Source organism: Vombatus ursinus, unplaced genomic scaffold (genome assembly GCF_900497805.2).
Source record: "Vombatus ursinus unplaced genomic scaffold, bare-nosed wombat genome assembly UNPS02014945.1, whole genome shotgun sequence".
Classification (NCBI taxonomy): Eukaryota; Metazoa; Chordata; class Mammalia; order Diprotodontia; family Vombatidae; genus Vombatus; species Vombatus ursinus.
In genome coordinates this window covers 3210960-3230475 of record NW_020954723.1, presented here as the reverse complement: position 1 = coordinate 3230475, position 19516 = coordinate 3210960, and the positions used below count along the sequence as shown (strand labels likewise).

The following is a 19516-nucleotide window of genomic DNA, read 5'->3' as shown; positions in this document are numbered from 1 at the left end:
GCTAACAAGCAGTTCACAAATAGAGTTGTATGCATTCCAGTTCTGTGGGCATCTACCACTAGAAAGCTCATAATTGTGTCTTGTTGGTTCCATTTTCCCTTTCCTTTGAAGTACTGAGGATACAAGGAAATAGTAAAATATGCCCTGGGACATTTCAACTCGTTTTCTTTGACCGTGACTCCAAAATACTTCAATTCTATAATTCGTAGACTCCTACTAGGCTCTCCCACCTGGAAATTCAGTCTTTTAAAGAAAAAAATTGTGTTAGAATTAAGGAACAGTCCAACTTCTGATCTTTGTTATTGTTGTCTATGAAGGGCAAACAATATTCTTGCTCTCACCAGTACGAGTAATGGATTTGGAATCAGTAGGACCTAGGTTCAGTTTCTAGCTCTGACATTTACTACCTACTTGGAGCAAGTCACTCTGGACCTCAATAAGGACATCTCCTCTAAATCTATCATCTTATGAATGAGAGGAGAGAAGAGTAAGAAAGAAAGGGGGAATCATTTTTAAAGGTAATTTCCCAAATATTTACACCTAGATTTATTTGTGTTAGTTCTTGCATTTTGATGCTACATTAAGGTTTCCTTGGCTTCTGGGAAATGAGATGTTTTTTATTCCTTTTGTGCTTTGAACTATAGCAAAATGAGTACAAGTTGGAGACTGGAAAGATGGAGAACCAAATCAGATTTTCTATTTGTGTTCCTTAATGTATATTTAAGTGCTTTGTAAAACATAAAAGTCCTATACAACCATAAACTATTGTCATCATTATTAAAGCTAGTATATAGTATAAGATTACTTGTTTGCATTGTGAAGGCTGTATACTGTGTTAATAGTTTCAGAGGGAGAAAGAATGCCAATTCAGTATGAGAGTTACCATTTAAATGAAAGTGGGATTTGTCAAATGGCTCTGTAATTGAGAGCAGATATTTCGACTACCTGAGCAGAGCTGAGCAGGATGAATATAGTTTTCTTTGAAAACAACTTAGAGACCCATCTTGGATCTCAAGAGGGTAGATCTCCCTGCTGTCAGTGTTTGACACTTTTGAATAGGAAAAGAGCCTGAAAAATATTTATTCCATGGGAAAATAGCTTGTGATGTGGAAGTTCATAGAGGAGGCCATCTCTTCCACATATATGCCATCGAAGATCTAAAAGGATCTATCAATAATTAAGAAAGAATAGCTAATAAGAGCTGACATTTATATAGAACTTGAAAGTTGGCAGAACACTTTACCTTTGTTTGATCCTTATGACAACTCTGTGAAGTAGATGCTATTACTTTCATTATTTTATGATTGAGGAAGCAGAAACTGACAGAGGTTAAGTGTCTTTCCCTGGGTTGTACAGATAGTAAGTCTGTGAGGCAGGATTTGACCTCAAGTCTTCTCTATCCATTATACCATCTAGGTGCCTAGAAATTCAAAGATTTTAAATACCAGGTGTTTCTGTGGAGCTCAGCTTTTTAGTGACAGAGTAACAAAGCAAAGTCTGCAAGGGTATTTTGAAATAATTTGCATTTTTAAAAAACTCTGTAAATCCAATAATTTATTCTTTAAAACTCTGCAAGTAGTTTGTGTAATAAATTAAACATGGACAAAGGGCCCTTAACTTTTTTTTTTTTGGTAATAAGACTCAAGTAGGGAGGTATGGCCAGTGACCACGTAGACATTTCATTATCTCAGTAGTGTGCTCCTGTATCCTGCTTAGGACTACACAAAAAGACAGTGAGAAGCATGTGAGCAGAGGGAGGGTGATACCACCAAGGAATCCAACATGAGCTCAAGTAAAACAGGCTTGAAACTCAACTGTGTCCTGAACAGAGATACTCCAGGGTGACCTCTGTGACTCTCTGATCAAAGAAGTTCCAGGAGGCTTGAATCCTGCAGCAGTGAGACCAGAGATGCTCCAGTGGGGCCTGAAGCCAGTATCACTCTGCTAGGGGTTGTTCCTTGTAGATTGGAGGCCTGTACCACCCTCATCAGGAATGCTCTGCAGGCCTGAAGCCTTCTAGTTCTCTGAGCTCAGATACACCAGGTGAGGTGGAACTCATTGGTAAGAGTCCTGGAAATAAAAATCTGGGACAGAACCAAATAGATCCTGACCATTGTATCCAAGTGTATGAGAGTCATAGAGCCTGGCTCTGACATATAGTTTTCAAAATAGGAGCTAAGGCTAAAGATATGAGTAAGCTGATGAAAATTCTGAATACAATGAAGAAATACTTTGGGTCGAAAGAATCCTAAGAGGCAAACCTAGAAGAAGAAAGAAATTCTACAAGTACAGAGCTTCTGGGCTTGGCTTGGCCACAAAGACTCCAAAATGGTTGGAATAAGTGAAACAACATAAAAAATTATCAGCAAAATAAGAGATCAATAACCCCAAATTAAATGACACCCAGGATTGTAAAAGTTAAAATCCAGAACTTCTGAGTCAAAGATGAATAGATCAAACATGAGCCATACTTTGCATTGTAAACGCAGTACTTAAAGAGAAACTGAGAAAACCAAATATGGTTTATCACTTGGAAGGGTTACAGTCTGTGTACTTATTCTTTTGTATCCTAGGCTTATTTCAGGCCAGTCTGCTGCTTCAGGTTTGGGAATTCAGGCCAGCCTGATAGGCCCCTTCAGTTTGGGGGCTTAGCCATGACTTGTGCAGGGATCAGGTGATTTGTGCACACATACCTCTCCCGCTCCCCCTGAACAATCCTTGATTCCACACACCCCCTTAGTTGTGCCCGGGCTGAGCCCTATCCCCATGTTCCAAGACACTGCTACTGCTCCCCTTAGCCAAGGCTCAAGTACTGTTGCAGGTGCTGTAACGATTGGACAACCAGCCCTGCTCCCAGTGCCTGTTAAAACGCTATCATAGGTCGGGACATGTCATTGTTGGGACATGAGTACTGCTGTGGGCACTGTCCCTACTGCCTTGTATGCAGTCTGAGTGCCACTGCTAAAGTCTGAGCTCTTCCCCATTTGGCTGAGCCAAGCCCTGCTGTGAGGGATAGCCAGTGATGGAATCTGAATTTTGGCCCCTGTGGCTGAGGCTGCTATGGGTGCTGATTTTGCTGCTGGGCCTTGTCCTGAGGCACATTCTACAGGGTTCCCCCTTACCCACCTCTCACTGGAAGTGAGAAAGAAGAGAGTTACAGAGGAAGAAGGAGAGAAAGCTATTAAATTTTTTAAGCTGATGTAGCACCTCCCTCCACAAAATAAATTTTTATTGCTCTTTTGTTATTATATTGCCTCCATTTCCCTTGGCAATCAGCCCCTCTACCCTCTATTCTAGAGAACCACACTTATAACAAATTACTTTTTTTAAAGAAAAAATGCTGAAAATCAATTAACACTCTGAAAAAAAGCCAATATGCAATATTCCTCATGTATGGAACCTTCTTTCCCTTCCCCCTCTCACTTCCCTCCCACCTCTACCCCTTTGGACAAAGGAGATGGAGGAGACATCTTCTTACGTCTCTTCTTTGGTGCCAAACTTGGTCTTTATATTCAGTTTCGTTTCATTTACAGTTTGTTCTTTCCATCTACATTGTTGTAGCTACTATTTTTATTACTTTCCTGGCTCTACTTACATCACTTTGCTTCAGTGCGTTGTTTTTTCTGTGCTTCTCTCCATTCATGATGTTCAAAATTTTTTACAGAACGCTAATGTTCTAAGTAAATTTTTATTGCTCTCTTTTGTTTTTACATTGCCTAAATATTTCTCACAATATCCATCCCTCTTTCATCTCCCAGAGTACTATCCTATATAAAAGAGAATTCCTTTAAAGAAATAAAAAAGTGAAAAAATCAATAGAATTGATCAATGCATTGAAAAAAGTTGACAATATATGCAGTGTTCCAACTTCTTGGAATTCCCATCTCTGTTATGGAGTAGGAGGGGCAAGTATCTTCTCATATCTCTTTTTGGGGGCTTTGCTTATTCTTTGCATTTTTTTCAGTGTTCAATTTTGATTGTTTTATGATGGATGTTTTTTTCACTTATGTTGTTGTGGACATTGTGTATATATTTTTTTTTGGCTCTGCTTTATTCTGCATCAGTTTATGCACATCTTCCCATGCTTTTCTAGTCATCATACTTGTCACTTCTTACAGCATAGTAATATTCCATTACATTCATATATCAGTTTGTTTAGCCCATCCCTGCAATCAGTGGAAATCTGCTTTGTTTCCATTTATTTGTTATACAAAAAAAGTAATGCTATAAATATTTTGACATATATATGGAGCTTTTCTTTTTGTTAATGAACTCCTTGGGTTATATGCCCCTCAGTGGGAATCCCTGAATTAAGGGTATGGACAGTTTAGTAATTTTATTTGCATAATTCCAAACGAATTTAGATACATTCTTCATATTACTAGTTCTAGGCAGGTCTTTGGATTCCTGGAGAGAATCAAGAATTGTCTTTTCAAGTGGTTCCTTCAATGTTTTGCACCAAAGAGTCCTAACAAAGTCTACTTGGTGCAGTTCCCAGTGCCCTCCCAAATGTCATATAAAAAGTCCCAAGCAGTTCTTTCAGTCCAATCCTGAGATAATCCCTAAATTCCAATTTAGAACTCAAGTTTAAGATCCTAACCTCTTTAACTTTGGTGAGGCTATTCCAATCTTATTTTGCTAATTTACCAATTGATGTAGGCCTGGCCTGATTTAGGGCAGTCTGGTGCTTCTGTTTGAGAATTGGAATGAAATGAGATACTAGTAGAGCCTCTAAGCATTATTAAAAGATTTACTTAGACATAGGAGGAAAAGGATATTCAGCAGGGAAATGGCATTGATTTGATTAGCATATCTTTCCTGCCTTTGTGTTTACAATACTGGGTATGCCAGGTAGAAGCCTGAGGAAGGAGCTCCTGACATGTGTGCTATCCCAGTCCTTCGGGAAGCTACATAAATGATCTGCCTCTTAGTCCGCTGGGCTGATGAAATCAGAGGGCAGTTTTTATGGGACAGGGCCTTAGAATATTGTTCCTTTCACACATTATAATGGGTAAGAAGAAACAAGTGTCCTTTCAAAACTCTTTGTCTTCAAGGGTCACAGAAGGAGCCTGCAGGAAAAAGGGGATGGTAGTGGTTCTATTTTGATGGTTTTCAGGGAGGAAGAAAAAGGTGTGCATAAGGGAAAAGATGAGGGAGGAGACTGAGGAGTATATTCTTTCTCGTAATTCAGATATGTGAGAAGAGTTTATACAAACAGAAGGTTATTCCAATAGTCCAGGCATGAGGTGATGGGGGCCTGTGCCAGGGTGGCAGCTTTCTGAGTTAGAGGGAAGAGGATAGATAAAAGAGATGTTGTGAAGGTAGAAATAGTAAGACTTGGGTGACAGAGTGAATATGTGGAGCAAGTTTTACCTGAGGGTTGCATTCTGAGGTAGTAAGCCTGAGTGACTGGGAAGTTGGTGGTACTCTTGACAATGACAAGGAAGTTTGAAAGTGGGGACAGTTTGAGGGGAAAGAGAAAAAAGGGAAGAAAAAGGGAAGGGAACAAGCGTTTATATAGTGTCCACTCTGTTCCAGGCACAGTGCTAAGCTAAGATGAGCCCTATTTTGGATCTATTGAGTTTGTGATTTCTATAGGACATCCATTTCAAGATGTCCAAGCAAATGCACATAGTAGTACAGTGTTCCATGAAACCAAGGACAGTGAATCCTAGAGTTAGGACTCATCATTTAACAAAACTTTCTGTAACACTTGAAAGTAGTCTGATGGAAATTAAGTTTAGACCACCATTTCAAACCATATACCATAGTAAGTTCCAAGTGGATATCATAAACAAATTAGAAGAGCAGAGAAAGTGATACCTTTCAAAATTTTAGATAGGGAAAGAGGTACCTTGACCAAACAAGGGATAAAGAAGACCACATAATGAAGCAGTTTTGATTGCATAAAGTTGAGAGGTTTTTACACAAATCAGTACATTTAAAATTGAGGCATACAGTTCATTGGGAATAGCAAACTTCCTTCATAAAAGTCTGATTTTCAAGATATATGGGGAATTGATTCAAATGCATAAGAATTCCCCAATAAATAAATAAGTGATAATTCTTGAGAGAAAAACATGCAAATTACCATGTAGCATATAAAAATGCTATGGATTACTACTAATAAGAGAAGTACAATTTAAACAGCTTTGAGGTACTCCTTCACATCCATCAGTTTGTCCAAGATGACAAAAAATAAAAGAATGTTGGAGGATAGGTACCCTATTGGACTGTTGGTGCAGTTGTAAATTAATTGGTCCAACCATATTGGAAAACATCTTGTAACCATACTTCAAAAATCACTAAATAAATTGTGCATACCTTTTGACTTAATTATACCAGTATTAGACAGGCCTCAAAGAATCAAAGATAGAGAAAGGACCCATAGGTGCAAAAATATTTATATCAGCACTTTTTTGTAGTACCAAAATACTAGAAACTAAATGGGTACCTTTCACTTGTGGAATGGCTGAATAAATTATGATAGATGAATGTAATGGAATAATGTTGTACTGTAAGAAATTCAGAAAAACCTGAGCCAACTTGTAATAACTGATGCAAAATGAAGAGCAGAGTCAGGATAACAGTTTTACAGTAACTCCAATATTATGATGGAAAACCACTTCAAAAGATCTAAGAATACTGATCAAAGCAATGATTAGCCAAAACTTCAAAAGTCCAATGATGAAACCTACTTCCTATGACATAGAAGTAATCGACTAGAGATAAAGAATGAGAGATGCATTCTCAGACCCAGCCTGCGTGTGGATTGATTTGGTTGCTTATGCGTATTTGTTACAAGGGAGAGCTTTAATTCTTTGGAGTAGGTGATAATGATACCGTGGACACAAAAAGCCAGCAGGAAGCAAATTCCATCAATGAAATATTTTTCAAATATACAGAAGAGAGCAGAAAGAAGTTCAGAAAGATACAAATAAAACAGTTGTTTATTTATTATTTACTTAGAGAAATTTACATATTTATTATTTACTTAGAGAAAAACAAGCTCTATGTAATAAAGATTTAGATTCATGTAAAATTCTCTTTTTCTTTTCTTTGGTGTATATGGAAATGATCAGTGTGTTGGTGATTATCAAGTTTATTATATTTTAAAAAATAAATTTTTCTTTAAAATGGATTTTCTTTTTTCTCCACATGTAGAAGCACTGTGCACAAATAAGCTTCTCCCACCACATCACAGTGCTATGATAGAGATGATTTTCTTATAAAAGTATGCTTTATACTTTCATACTAAAAAAAAAAGCCTTCTGGGTACATTATTTGTTTACCTGGAGGGTAATAATAGATCAGGCTGGAAAGGGACAAAATTATATAGCACACAGCATCCCACCTCAAGCTCTTCCCACTCTCACCCCTAGAACAACCATCCCCTCCCAACTTTTACAAAATAAAATCAGTTCTTTCAGGCTTAAATAACTCATGTGGTTCTCTTCTCTGTTTGTCTACAGCTTGATCCAGAATTTGAAGAAAAACTTAAAAGGAATAAGGTGTCATTGGAATCTGAATATGAGGTAGAGTATGATGTTTATTCAACAGGGCCAGTGGCCTGTTTTTGACTGTCCTTTCTAGCCAGCATCAGGGAGTATCTGCTGCCCATGGCTAAACTTAGACTATGTCCACTCCCATCGGCCTGTTTTCCTTCCAGCAAAACCTCTTCTTTTTTTTTCCCTGGGTACAGTTTTTTGATCATGCAATGCCTCTTTAAATGCAGAGCTCTTTTGATGTGTGATTACTGAAGATACAGATATACTTTACTAATACCTAAATGTATTGATTGTCAGTTAATGAAGATAGTGGATTTTGCGTTGGTACATTTCGTTCTGTTCTAAATCCCAACCAGATTTCTCCTGTCTGTGCAAAGGAAAAAGACAAGAAAACAATTGCTGCCAAAACAAGTTGATAGCAAATTTTGTCATATGCCTTCCCTTCCCTTTTTGGTTCTCCGATAGTTTTGGCCTGTGTTGCTTCAGGCAAGTAGAGATACCATCTCTTTGAGTAAGAATGGAAAAAAACGCAGCCTGAAATCCGTAGAATACTTATGTGACATTATAGCTGTGTGGTTTTGAATTTGAGGGTGAAAGGGAAAAAAAATTTCCTTTCCCCTTACCCCCCACCTTTGGAATGTGGGTATTACCAGCCAGGAACAGCCACATGTTTTCCCTTCCCATAGGATAGTTCTTGTTCCCTAGTTACCTCCTTTGACTCCACTCTTGCAGAGATTTTTCTCTGCTTGTGTGTTTGGGTTGGGAGGAAAGGCTGAATGAGCCCAGGTGACCCAGCCTTTATCCCAGACAACAAAAAAAGTATTCTAACTTGGTCTACCTGGAGGGGGGCCAAAGGAAAACCCCAGATCCAGTTTGGTTCTTTCTTTTGGGAAATTTATTCAAAATCAATAAATCAGAATCTTTTGATTCTTTCTTGTTTTGGCTCCCAACCAGGAGAAAGCCTGGCACTTTAGGACCAGATCTGAATCCTTGGTCCTTTCTGAATCTCTGCATACCAAAACTAAAGGCTGTTCTTTGTTCCTTAAGTACTCATTCACAGTTAAGAACATGTATGAATCAAATGAAATTAAAATGTCTCAGATTTTTATCCACAGGGAGCTCCTTTTAAAAGTACTACTTTATCAACAAATAAAACTACTTTAAAGAAAAAGAAACTCTGGATTATATATCTGTTCTCTAGGAGCAAAATGGCCACCTAGATTCTCAGCCAGGAGAAAGCTCGCCAAGGATCAGATACTCCCCACACTCTGATTCTCGCTGTTCCACCTGTGCTAGTAGACAAAGGCCACGGCTACCCTGCTGATCTTCTCATAGCTCCGTGATATTATAGGTGCTGTTGCTGTAGCCACTTCTGCCACTAGCCACTCTTTCCCTTGTCACTGCCACAAACCTCCAAATTCCTACACTTGTCTTTGAGCATCTCTCTTGTGAGAGTCTCTGAGTTTCTTCTAGAGTAAGAAGAAATCAACTCCATCTCCTTCAAGCTACATTTCCCATGAAACCATGCAGTCAGACTCCATGTCAAAAGCCCACTACATTCATCCCTGGGGTTTGAACTTTTGCAGTTCCTTGCAAATCAGCTGCAGTATACCTGACATTTTTAATTATAGAGTACAGCATCAACATGAACAGTAGCATATAATAGAACAAATATGATTAACTTGGGTGTCCCAGGTGCTATTCACAATAAATAAACATTAACAATACATATAGAAGATAAAACATAGTATAAAGTATTGTTTGAGACCAGCAAGGCAACAAGCATTTATTAAGTGTTCACTATGTGCTAATTGATGGGGTGCAAATAAAAGCAGAAAAAAAAAGAAAAAGAAAAGAAAAGAAAAAAGACAGTCCCCCTGCCCTCAAGGACCTTACATTCTAATTGGGGTAAGGCAGTACATAAAAGGGAACTGAAGAGGTGGGCGTTGGGGGAAGAGGAGAAGGTTATTGCAAAGTCCAGAGAGTTGGAAGCATTGCTGGAAGGGGAATGAAGTAGGTTAGGCCTATCCTCAAAATGGAGGTCCTAGGAAGAACTCAACAATGGGAGAAGGGGGTCAGCATGGCAGAGGATTGTTCCAATCTTCTCTTGAAATGTCTGTTTCTTAGTTGCTGTCTGGGTTAGGAAGTATTGGCATAAGTAGCAGGGTCTGTTTTGTTTAGAGTGCCAAGGTAAGTGTCTTTATATGTTTTATCTTTATATCTTTATATCTTTATATCTTTACATGCTTATCAAAGAATCTAGCTCATTCACCTGTACAGTCAATAGATAGGTGTCATAGATTATCTTTGAAGGGCCCATTTCAGCCTCTGGGGTGATTTTGCAAGTTGTCCATGCTCTCCACAACTAGGTATGGAGTAGCTTTCCATCAGTCAGATAATTTGTGTGTCCCATGGACACCATGATTGCTCAGTAAAACTCCCACCTAATTGAAGGTCTTAACAAAGAGCTCAGGCATCATACTACTATTTACTTCTGTCGGCATTGTCCTGGCTGACACTGAGCTAGGTGGTAAGCTTTGTTTAGCTTTTCTCTTGGTTGAGAGATGTGCTTGGTTGTGAATGTCTTCAGTCTCTCCATTACTCAGACTTCAAAGAACAAGTCAGTAGGAAGGCTTGGCACATGCCTAACCATCAGCAGGTAGAATGTAATGTCAGGGGCATTATTCCTGGTCGAGTTGTACACATGTTCTAGGAAAGCATCATGTTGGCTCAACTGAAATTTTTATTCTACTCTCAGTGCCTCTGGCATGTTCAGCAATATTCATTCAAACTGTTCAAGTTGGAAGTCCTCTTAAGGGTGGTATGGTGTTCTAGACTGATACCAGGCAAAGTTAATATATCCTCAAGTAGTATACTTTAATTGTCTTGGCCTTAGTTTGAATGTATCCTGGCAGGAAGTCTACACACTGAGAAATACTTCTTTACCACCTTTGAAAGTTTTCTGTTTTTGGTTGAGTATGCCTTTACAAGAAGCTGCTAGGTGGCTCAGTGGATAAAGGGCTTGGCCTGGAGTCAGGAAGACCTGAGTTCAAATCCGACCTCAGACACTTACTAGCTGTGTGACCTTAGACAAATCACATAACCTCTGTTTGCCTTGGTCTATTGGAGAAGGAAATGGCAAACCACTCCAGTATCTTTGCCAAGAAATTCCCATTGACAGCGTTGGCATGCTATGGTCCATAGTGTCACAGAGAGTTGGACACAACCAAAAGTGCCTTTGCAAACCTTGTGAAGTGCATGGTTACCACCAATATATGGTTTATGCTCTTCCTGTCTCCTTCCAGAGATAGGAAGTCAACATAGACAATTTCTAAAGGTTTACTAGTGTTTATGTTTGAGAAATATGTAGCACTAGTTGCTAGTACTTTTCTTTGTATACAAGAAGCACAAGTCTTACACTTCTTGGTGACACTTGTAGCCATATTGGGCCAGTAAAACCTATTTCTTACTAGCTCTAAGATCCTTTCTTGGTCCATAGGAGGAAGCTAAGTGGCATCGTGGATAGAGCCCTGGGCCTGGAGTCAGGAAGACCCGAGTTCAAATTTGGCCTCATGTACCTACAAGCTGTGTGATCCTGGGCAAGTCACTTAATTTCTGTCTGCCTCAGTTTCCTCAGTTGTAAAATGGAGACAGTAAAATCCTACCTCTCAGGATTGTTGTGAGGATAAAATGAGATAAGATTTGTAAAGTGCTTAGCATGTACTGGCACTTAGTAGGTGTTATGTAAGTACTTATCCCCTTTCTTTTTCCCTTTTCATCATGTGAAGCTTTTATGGCCTTAGAGTGCTATGCACTGCGTAGTACCAGCTACTTCCTGGTACTATTTGGGGGAATCGGGAACATCCGGTCTGGCACTCTGCTGCACCATTCCTAATTTCTGCCATTGTCTCAGCAGTAAGGTACCTTCAGAAGAGTCCTGTGGCATTGCCACCTTGTTGCTTGGCTTGTATCTTCCCATAGATGTTAATCGGACTGTTCTCTTCCCCAGTCATCCGTAAGCAGTTCAGACTGGCTTTGGAGTCAGAGAAGCTGGGTTGAAATCTCACCGATCCTACTTTCTAACTGTATGACCTTGGGTAAATCACTTAACTCCCTGGGCCTCAGTTTCCTCATCTGTAAAATGAGGGCTTTAGACTAAATGGGCTCTAAGATCCCTTCCAACTAGATGTTACAGTCCTTTGAATGAAATAAAGTTCACGTATCCTTTTGGCCTGGTCTCTGGTGGAAGTCCCACTCTGTCATCTGCATTGCTGTTTGCTTGTAATCCATCTCTTTGAATATTACATAGAGCTTTCACTCCTTTCTGTATCACCACAGTTTCGTTGTTCTGTGTCCTCCTGGACAGGGCATCTTCATTCTTATTAGTGTTCCCTGGCAGTCATACTGAGTTCGGATTTGGCTAGTGTTGCTACCTATCTCTGGCAAACCAAATCTAACTTGGCACTGATCAGAATGTAAGTATTGTAATTGACAACCTGCTTCAAAACCAAGTGTTCCAGCTTGTGTTTGGGCTAACAAGTCTCCTTGTCATTAAAACCTCTGCTTTTCAATTCAGCTGGTTTCTGGTGACCATCACTTTCTTGGTAGAGAACTGCTTCTAAGCCCTTCAAGCTGGCATGGGTTTATAGGGCAAAAGTCTTGCTTGGATCTACATAAGCCACCAGTGGTGTATGTGTGAGGCAGTGGACCGAATCTTTGAAAGCTTGTTCACATCAGTCTGTCCTGCAGTCTCTGAGAGGCTTTATGGGTTTTAAAATAACTTTGCATTTCTTGCCCTTCTGCTATTTTTAACTCTTTAGTCGTATATGTGGTATATATGCTTTTTCCTCTAGCTAATCCAACACTAGTATCTTCCTTTTTTCTTCCAGGGTCTTCCCAAAGACAGTGATTTATCAAGGTTATACCAACACTTGTAGGTAGCTCATGTCTCCAATTTGGGAAAGTGGTGGATTTTCCTAAGACACTTGGGATGTATGCTTAACCTGGTAAAATCTATCTGGGCTAATCACTCAATAAGCATTTATTAAGTACCTACTATGTTCCAGACACTGCTATTTACTGAGGATACAAAAAGAGTCAAAAGACAGTCCCTACCCTCAAGGAGCTCACAGTCTAATGGGAGAGACAACATGCAAACAAATACAGTTATCCCTTCCACATCAGGACTTTCCCCATCATATTTTTGATATATTGTGTGTCGGTATAAGAAATTAAATGGGAATTTTTGGGAAGTTTTGTGGACGACACAGAAAAAGTTTAGAAACTCAGAAATGCATAAAATATATGTATAGTGTTGTAGAATGTCAACATATTTTATCTCTTAATACCATAATAATTCAGACTTCTTCTCTGGTACAAAGGGACGGCCAAAAAATTTTGTATGGATTTTCCAGATCACAGGGGTGTCACACTCCTAACATCTGCAATTTGGAAGGAATAACTGTCTATACAAAGCAAGCTTTATATGGGATAAATAGGAAATAACAAACAGAAGAAAGGCCCTAGAATTAAGAGAGGTTGAAGAAAGCTTCCTGTAGCTTGTAAGCTTATAGCTGGGACATCCCACTCATGCAGTGAGAACACATTTACCTTTGGCTAAAACTTCTTTTGCCTCAACCACTCCTTCCATTCTTCTGTTATTAGAGAAATTCCCCAGAGGAAAATTTCTCTGAATCTCTACTTTGGAAGCTGCAGAGCTAGTTCTCTTGGGATGTTCATTACCACCCCCTGACCCTGTGCTCTCTATGCCTCTGCATAGGCTACATGGATAGTTTAGATGTGCAGATATTAGGGCCCAGCTTCTTGTTTATAGGATTCTGCTAATATCTTGAACAGACGTGAATTGGTTGCAGTGAGAGCTGACGTTCGTCTGATGGATGCTTGCGTTGTGTCTGGACACAGCAGAACCAGATTATCTATTGTCTTGTTAATATTGGCTGTTTCTTTGGGAAATTTCAAGGTTATCTCAGTGTATCCCAAGTATGATTAATTTTTGTTCTTCTAAGGCCAAATCCTTCTTGAAACTGTAATGGTATTTGCTTCAAGTGTGTCTCATAAAATGACTGGAAAATGAGGATTACTTGTGCTCTACTGTCTGGGACAGCAGTGCAGCCCACATGCTTAATGCTTTACTGTAACCTCTGTACAAGGTTATAGGGTCAGGGTATCATAGATTTAGAACTTGAAAAGACCTTAGACATCATTGAATACAGTCCCTTCATTTAACAGATGAGGAAACTGAGCCTCAGAGTTCCATGAGACTGGGGAGAAAAGACACATTAAAAATTGCTGAGGAATTGGCTAATATGACAGAAAAGAAAAATGACAAATTTTGGAAGGAAAATTGAGACACTAATGCACTGTTGGTAGAGTTGTGAACTCATCCAACCATTCTAGAGAGCAATTTGGAAGTATGCCCAAAGGGCTATAAAACTGATATAAAATTGATCCAGCAATACCATTACATTATAAAATTGATATAAAACTGATATAAAATTGATCCCACAATACCATTACTAGGTCTGGTGGGATCTCCTCAATTTCCAATAAATAGATTAAAAAAAAAAAACAAGGACCAAAAATATTTATAGCAACTCTTGTATTGGAATTGGAAATTGAGGAGATGCCCATCAATTGCGGAATGGTTGAACAAGTTGTGGTATATGATTGTGATGAAATACTATTTGCTATACGAAATGACAAGCAAGATGCTTTCAGAAAAACCTGGAAAGACTTACATAAACTGAGGCAAAGTGGAGTGATCAAAACCAGGAGGACATTGTACTCAGTAACAGCAATATTGTATGGTAATCAATTGTGAATGACTTAGCTCTTCTCAGCAATACGATGATCTGACAGTTCCAAAGGACTCATGATGAAAAATATTGTCCACATCAGAGAAAGAACTGATGTAGTCTGAACAGAGATCTAAGCATACCATTTTTCACTTTATTTTTTTATGTTTTGATTTCCTTTGGGTCTGTGTTTTCTTTTACAACTTGACTAATATGATAATATGTTTTACATGATTGAACATGTATAATCTAGATCAAATTGCTTACCATCTCAGGGAAGGGGGAGATGAAGGAAGGAGGGAGAAAATTCGGAACTTAAAAAAAAAATTAATGTTAAAAAATGTCTATACATGTAATTGGGGGAAAATAACATTATTTTTTAAAAATAAAAAAAAAAAGCAAAAGAGACCTTAGGAAGGCTGGGGGTGGGGGGAGGAGGTGGGGGAGAAGAGAAGAGAATTGCTAATAAGTTCATCCCTAACCTTATCTCTGTTTTCTTTCTGCTGGTCCTGTAATCCTCAGCTTTTGCATCATCCGTGCTGCATTCTCACAGGTGTGTGTGTCCTGTATCTTTTCCTCAGTTGTAACAGAAGGTAGTTCCATCTGTCTGATTTTCTCCAGATGGCAGCATTCATGTATCATTCTGTCATGGTCTCCATTTCCATGTTCTGGTACCTTTCCAAGGGAAATGGATTTGCCCATGGCACTCTCCTTCAAAAGGTCTCTTGTGGGTTTCTGACTTAGGATCTGTATCTCTAGTGTGGCTTCTATGACTCACTTCTTGAGCTCAGACATTGACACATGTTTCTGAGATATTTGCAAATGGGAAGACTTCCTAACATCTTTGAGATTTCTTTCCATTTCATGTATTGACTCCAACAAGTCTTCAAAACCTGGCAAGTTCTGTGTAAGGTCTAGATTACTCAGTTGTGTTCATCTTCTCTCTCTCCGTCTCTTTTCTTTCTCTCTCCCCTTCCTTGTTTTCCGCCTCCTCTTCCTCCTCCTCCTCTTCCTCCTCTTATTCCTTTTCCTCTTCCTCCTCTGCCTTCTCTGCCTCCTCCATGAAACCAAGTGGAAAAGCCCCATTAAGAATTGCTGATGATTTGACTAATATGACAGAAAAGGAAAATGATAAATGTTGGAGGGGATGTAGGAAAATTGGGACACTAATGCACTGTTGGTAGAGTTGTGAATTGGTCCAGCCGTTTTAGAGAATAATTTCGAACTATACCCAAAGGACTATAAAACTATGCATACCTTTTGACTCAGCCATACCACCACTGGGTCTGACCCCAAAAAGATCAAAGAAAGAGAAAAAGTACCCGTATGTACAAAAAAAGTGCAGCTCTTTTGTATGGTTGCATGTGTCTTCAGTGGATTTCCTATCCTTGTCTCATTCTTCAAGTCAAGTGCCCCGCATCGTGGTAAGCACCGGGGATATAAAGAAAGGCAACAAACAAATAAATAAATGTTCTTGCTCTTAAGGAACTCACAGCCAAATGGGGGAAGGCAGCATGCAAACAGCTCTGTACAAATAAGATATATGCAGGATAAATTGGAGATTATTTCAGAGGGAAGGGACTGAGATTAAGAAGGACCGGGAAAGACTTTTTGAAGATGGAACTTTAGCTGAGATTTGAAGGAATCCAGGGAAACCAAGAGGTGGAGATGAAGAGGGAGAGTTTTCCAGTTAGGAGGGACAGTTAGGGAAAATGCCTGGAATCAGGAGGAGGTGTATCTTGTTACAGCAAGCAGGCCCTGGACCAAGGCCTACAGTCCTCCAAATCTTGTCCTCCATCCTTCAAAGCTTTTATAATATTTCAGTGAAGACAACATCTACCCCTAAATATCAGTAATCCCTGATGGATGTTAATATTCATAAGGTGTTAAGAATCATGAGCAGTTCTCCAACTGCCAGACTCACATTTTCACAGTATTGATCCATAATGCCTATATTCAAACAATTATCAAAGGAAACTGAACTAATTGGTGAATCTTATACAATACAGAATCAAGGAAATGCTCTAAGACAATTGACATGATAAATATAATGAAGCACATATGCAAATTGTAAGCAATAACAACAGCAGCATTCCAACAGGCAATTACTAAAAATGTTCACGTTGACAGGATCAAATAATAGCCATTCATAATGCAAATCCAATATAGGGGTACAGTTTATCAAACAGAGTGAAAGCCAGTACATAGAATGGGAATGGAAACAAAACTTCTAAATCGATGAAATCCAAAAATAGAAATAGTGTTCAAAACAAACAAGCAAATAATTCAACTGATAACCTCATTGAGAGAGAAGAAAGTAGAATAATAAAACAGGAAATACAAATATGTATCAAAAGGGAACAAAATTATGGAAAAAAGAAATACAATAAGCCGCAAATTTAAAATTAGAAAAAATTGAATAATCTGCAGTTTTTCCAGAAATAAAAATGTTTAACTCTATTTTCAACTTTAAACATAGAGCTTGTAAAGGAATTAACATAATGAATTAACATAAAAGCATAAAAATAAAAATTCCATTTTTTTGTAGTACAGGTGTATATATGTATATATGTGTGTGTATATATATATATACAGCAGTAATGTTAAGAATTCTGCTGTTAAAAAGCAGGAAGAATTAAAATGTTATCTAAATTTCCAAAGAAAAGACAGAACCACAATTTCAAGAGAAAAATTACTGAGGATATGTAACAATAAGAAAACATTGCTATGCCCAACAGGCTTTGGTCATTACATCTACTCGCTCTCAAATGGCCCTATGCTCTGGACCAAGGCATGCAGTCCTGGGGGAGCCTGGCCTCTAGTGAGGAAGTGGGAGGGTGAACTTCCTTTCCTCCCGTTCTCTGCCCCTTTAAACCCTGGCCATCGCAGTTAAAATTATTTAAAGCTTAGGTTTAGCGTCACTTCTAGTTTTTCCCTAAAAGAAGTAGAAAAAGTACTCAGTGTGCAATATAAATCAGATATTTTATTCTTGCTAAACATACAAGCCTAGGGCATAAATTGACAGAACAAATTAAAACAGGCTTCAGGAACTTAATAACTACTGTTATAATCTCATCGGTTGGTGATGGGAATTCAAGTATTAAAAAAAATGATCCTTACTTACAACGGGCTTACATTCTAATGAGTATAGAGCAGTTTACAGGTTTGCTGCTTAGGTATTTCACATTTTACCTTGGCTCTTTTCTGACTTGATCAGAATTCGTATCTCTTAGCTTGTCAGGCCAGAGAATTGGTCTCCACTTCTTGCTGGCCATTTCTTCAAAGAACAAATTATCCTTAACTTCATTCAGTGAACTCAGGCTCTCTCTACCTCTAGGACACAAATCTGGACGCACCTACCTCAAAGTTGCTACTGGGTCACCTACTCCAGAAAGGAAACAAAAAAAAGGTAGTCAAGGCCCAGGCTTGTCTGCCTTGCTGAAAGTATTGCACAGTGCAGAATGTTAACTGTAGAGTTCAAGGATCTGAGTTCAGATCCTAGGTTTGCTGGTTACAATCTGTATAACCTTGGACAAATCACTTGACTTTTTGGGGGCCCAGGTTTCCATATTTATAAAATGAGAGAGCTGGATAAACATGGCCTTCCAACTCTAAGTCTATGATCCTGTCCTTGTAATATAAGTTTCCCATAGTCATGTTTATAGTTATAAAGAAGTCAAATTAGGTTGATGATCAAATATTAAAACCATATTCAGAACATCACTTTGAAGAAGCCTTCTGCTGGTGTATCTCATGACTTAGGATCAAAGGAGGTGTCTTTTAAAAGCATAGTATTTTTTCCCTAGCAAAATATCATGATCTCACCATGCGGAGCCATTGAGTAGTTTATTTTCCCTTTCTGGGTAAGGTCACTACCACTACTCACTGCTTTTCCCTCATCTTCTAGAATTATCATCCCTCAATTTTTTGATTATATAAAAGGCTTTTTAGTGCCCCTGATATATATATATATATTATATATATATATTTACTTATTTATAAATTATATACAATATATATTATAAAACTTATACAACTATAGGCATCTTAAAAGGGAGAAAGATGAAATATTGTTTGATTTTAGAGTCAATAGAGTGCCACTGAAGTTTATCGTATATGACAGTAATATGGCCAGACTTTAAAATCATTGTGGCAGGTGAATGGAGGATGGATTGAATGGGGGGCGGGGGAGGGACTTGAGGCAGGAGAAGAACTAGGATGTTATTGTAATAGTCCAGAGAAAGAGGATGAGGGCCTGAACTATGGTGGTGGCTATGTGAGCAGAGAGGAGGTAGATGGGAGAGATGTAGAAAAAGAAACATCTGGCAGCTGATTAGATAGGTGGGGTCAGGGAGAGTGAGGAGTTATTTTAACAATGAAGTTAGAATTCTTACCTGGAAGGATAGTGATGCCCTTGGTAGCAGTAAGGAAGTTTAGAATAGGGTCTGGTTTGGGGGGAAAGACTAGGACACAGGGTAGCAGAATTAAAGCAGAGAATCAAGAAACTTATTGCCAAGCCAAAGACTTTCTGAGCCAGGGGATCCCTTTATACTTTGTGCCAAGAACAGGAGCTGGTTTTCAGAATAGAGTCAGACTTAAGTCATCAAAGAAGGTGGGGTAATGGGAGGACCCAGTAGGAAGTGAAGGATCCTACATAAAGCTGCTAGGGAGCCGGAATTCCATAGGCATGTAAATGATTCCCTGAAGAATCCACTCCCACCTTTTCCCTCTCCTGCCTCGGGCTGACTCCCTGCTGACTCCTGGCCTCGAATTTTCAAGTGTTACTACATTCTCCAACACCAAATATAATCCAAAAAGCTTGATACACTTTGGGAAGCTTTTCTGCCAAGCCTCCACCTCATCCAACGCTACTGTTAATTTTCCCACTTTTGCTTGTATTACTATTATCTGTTTGTTTTTAAACCTTTTACTACATATTGAATATTCCAAATAATTTCTGTTAGTATATTGTTAATGCTCAAGAGATGAGTGTTAATCGGGGCAGCTAGGTGGCGCAGTGGATAGAGCACTGGCCCTGGAGTCAACAGGACCTGAGTTCAAATGTGGCCTCAGAAACATGACACTTACTAGCTGTGTGACCCTAGGCAGGTCACCTGTAACCCGGATTGTCTCACCAAAAAAAAGGGAGAGAGAGAGAGAGAGAGAGAGAGAGAGAGAGAGAGAGAGAGAGAG

General features: G+C 38.9%; 1 protein-coding gene across 1 annotated transcript in view; it reads left to right on the top strand.

Annotated features, from left to right (window-relative positions):
• LOC114030004 (cytochrome c oxidase assembly protein COX16 homolog, mitochondrial-like) overlaps positions 1–19516 on the top strand; it is a 125131-nt gene that overhangs the window by 75502 nt on the left and 30113 nt on the right. Inside the window, exon 3 of the mRNA XM_027844662.1 lies at positions 7473–7535. Within this exon, the coding sequence (XP_027700463.1) occupies positions 7473–7535 (63 nt within the window). The remainder of the gene's footprint in view (positions 1–7472; positions 7536–19516) is intronic.